General features: G+C 28.4%; 1 protein-coding gene across 1 annotated transcript in view; it reads right to left on the bottom strand.

Moving 5' to 3' along the window:
* Nucleotides 1–2,287, bottom strand: part of LOC100163499 (zinc finger MYM-type protein 1-like) — a 3,445-nt gene extending 1,158 nt beyond the window's left edge. Inside the window, exons 1-4 of the mRNA XM_008181861.1 lie at nt 2,269–2,287; nt 1,460–2,101; nt 1,112–1,251; nt 428–1,024 (exon numbers count right to left, since the gene is read on the bottom strand). Coding sequence (XP_008180083.1) covers nt 428–1,024; nt 1,112–1,251; nt 1,460–2,101; nt 2,269–2,287 — 1,398 coding nt within the window. The remainder of the gene's footprint in view (nt 1–427; nt 1,025–1,111; nt 1,252–1,459; nt 2,102–2,268) is intronic.
* Between the last annotated feature and the right edge of the window lie 476 nt (nt 2,288–2,763).

Below are 2,763 nucleotides of genomic sequence, written 5' to 3'. Positions count from 1 at the left end.
TGAAGAAAATCCAAGCACTTAAAAATCAATACATTCATCGTTCGACTCAGAATCTAAAATTTAAAATAAAAATAAACACACAGCATTGTAAAATCAATACATTCATTGTTTCACTCAGAATCTAAAATTTAAAATAAAAATAAACACACAGCATTCAGTCCCGGATTAAGATCTATAGTGCCCATAGGCTGTAAAAAATTTGGTGCCCCCAATTAAAAAAAAATATTGTACACATTTCTCTACTCGATACTTGAATAAATAATAAAACTTTATTTTAGGTTTATTAGCCACATCAATATGTACATGTATATAATACCTATGTGAAAACAAGTAAAAACATAAAATTAAAATTAAACAAAATATATTTTAGATATATAAAAATATAAAATAATCATATTACAAAAAATAACAAACCATTATTTTATACTTTTCTTTTTCTTGCTTTTTGATGGGCAAATGTGTTAATAGTATCATTAAAATCTAATTTTTCAACCAATTCTGCTTCAATGCTAAATATTTCTAATGCATTCAGTCTTTCCTCCTTCATGGTTGACCTCAAGTAGGATTTTACTCTTTTAAGTACAGAAAAAGCTCTTTCGCCTGAGCAGTTTGAAACTGCTGTACTAAGGTACATACGCATAACTATTTCTAAATTTGGAAACATACACTCTAATTCTTTGGTCTTGATAAGTTTATACATAGAGAGAACAGATTTTACATTTTTATCCGTGGAAATTAATTTTGAAAAAAGAATACACTCATCTATAAGTAAGCTTGAGTTTTCAACATCATCAATAAAATATTTTGCCAAAGTTTCACATGTGTTCCTTATAACAATAGAACTCGGTGTTTTATACAAAGTGGGTATACACCCATAAATATCTGATATTTTTTCATAAGCTTGTCTTCTTGAACTAAGTTGACATTTAAGAGTATCAATGATCACATAATATACATTTCTAATAAAATCTATTTTCCCTGTGATTTCTGTGAGAGGTTGAGATCTTGATTCATCAGCCATAGCCTAAAAAAAAAATAGTTTTTAATGTCGTTAATGTTTATGACTTTTTTCAAAATATTTTATGTGTATTTTAAAATTAATAAGTTAAACATACCTTTCTCTTTTTTTTCTCTTGGAATCTTTGGCATACTCCGAACAACCAGTAATTTCTACAGCCTTATTTTCAAAAACATCAAAATCATCTCTGATCTGTACCAAGTAATTTTCAAGGCCATTATATAGTTCTGATACTGTATGAAGATCAATGTCAGTTGATTGTAATTTTTTATTTGTAGCATTAAAACTAAAATCATATTAAACTTTATATTGATTTATTTATCTATTAAGCTGACCCTAATAAAATAAATTAAATGAAAGCATAATTTATTATTTAAAAATAATTAATTTATAGATTAAAATACCTGTTTAATATTGAATTCCATATGCATATCATTAAACCAGTTTCTAAAGTTTTTAATCTTGCAAGCAACCCATTAGCTTCTACTTTATATACAGCTTTTTCTTTCTGATTATCAACTATACTATGCAAAGCTTCAATTATAAATGCATAAGAATTAAATAAAGCATGGCAAGCATCAAAACGAGCACTCCAGCGAGTTACTGATAAATTTTTTACACTAAGATTTTTCTTCAAATATGTTTTTAAAATGTCCCAACGTGCAGTAGAACTAGAAAAAAAATTGTATAGTTCCTGGAGAAGCATAAAAAATGAAGTAGCAGAATTACAACTTTCTGCTTCACACGTTCCCACCAAGTTAAGAGAATGTGCAGAACATGGTACATACTCTGCAAATGAATTAAAACTTTTAATTCTTGACTGCAATCCAGAATACTGACCTGACATATTCCTCGCATTGTCGTAGCTCTGGCCACGACAATTTTCAATTGGTATATTGTGTGAATTAAGAAAATCCATTACAACATTGCTCATTTCTTCAGATTTATGACCACTGTTTGGAATGAATATTAAAAATCTTTCTGCAGGTACACCACTAGGTAAAACATATCTTAATGCAATAACAAGTTGATCGACGTTTGCTATATCAGATGTAGAATCAACAATTAAAGAATAATACTTGGCTGCTTTTAATTATTTTAATATAATTTTAATTATATCATTCTTCATCAAAAGTAAAAGTTCTTCATAGATTGTGGATGATAAATAAGACGGAGTTCCTTTCCCTCTATTCCCATATTTGTCTACATGTTGAGCAATAAAAGGGTCAAATTTAGCAAGTAACTCTAACGTTCCCAAAAAGTTCCCATTGTTAATTTTGTTAAATTGTTCATTATCACCTCTGAATGATAAACATTTTGCACCAAGAAATTTAATTACTTCAACAACCGATGAAGAACAGCTTTCCAGTAATTAATTTCATCAGTCACTTGTGTTGCCAATTGAGTGTCAATTATACCTACATCACTTTGTAATGTAATAAAACTTAATATATTATTTTTATGTGCCAAAGAATTTTCGTGCCTGGAAATAACTTAATGTCCATTTTTCCAATCATTAAATCCACCATCTCCCAGTTGAGTACTGCATCCAAATAATTTGCATGGAGCACAAAATAATACAAATTTTGAAATTGAATAAACAAGCCATTTCCGTGAAACATTTTCTCCGTTTTTTCGATTTTTCGTAAAGATTGATTTACTACAATAACGATCATAATCAGAATAAGTTCGTTTTGATGAGGTAAAATCTGCATCAATGTTCTGATCATATCCAAATTTTGCAA

The sequence above is a fragment of the Acyrthosiphon pisum genome, chromosome X, assembly GCF_005508785.2.
Source record: "Acyrthosiphon pisum isolate AL4f chromosome X, pea_aphid_22Mar2018_4r6ur, whole genome shotgun sequence".
NCBI lineage: Eukaryota > Metazoa > Arthropoda > Insecta > Hemiptera > Aphididae > Acyrthosiphon > Acyrthosiphon pisum.
Note: the sequence above shows the minus strand (reverse complement) of the source record. Positions and strands in the feature narration are given on the sequence as shown.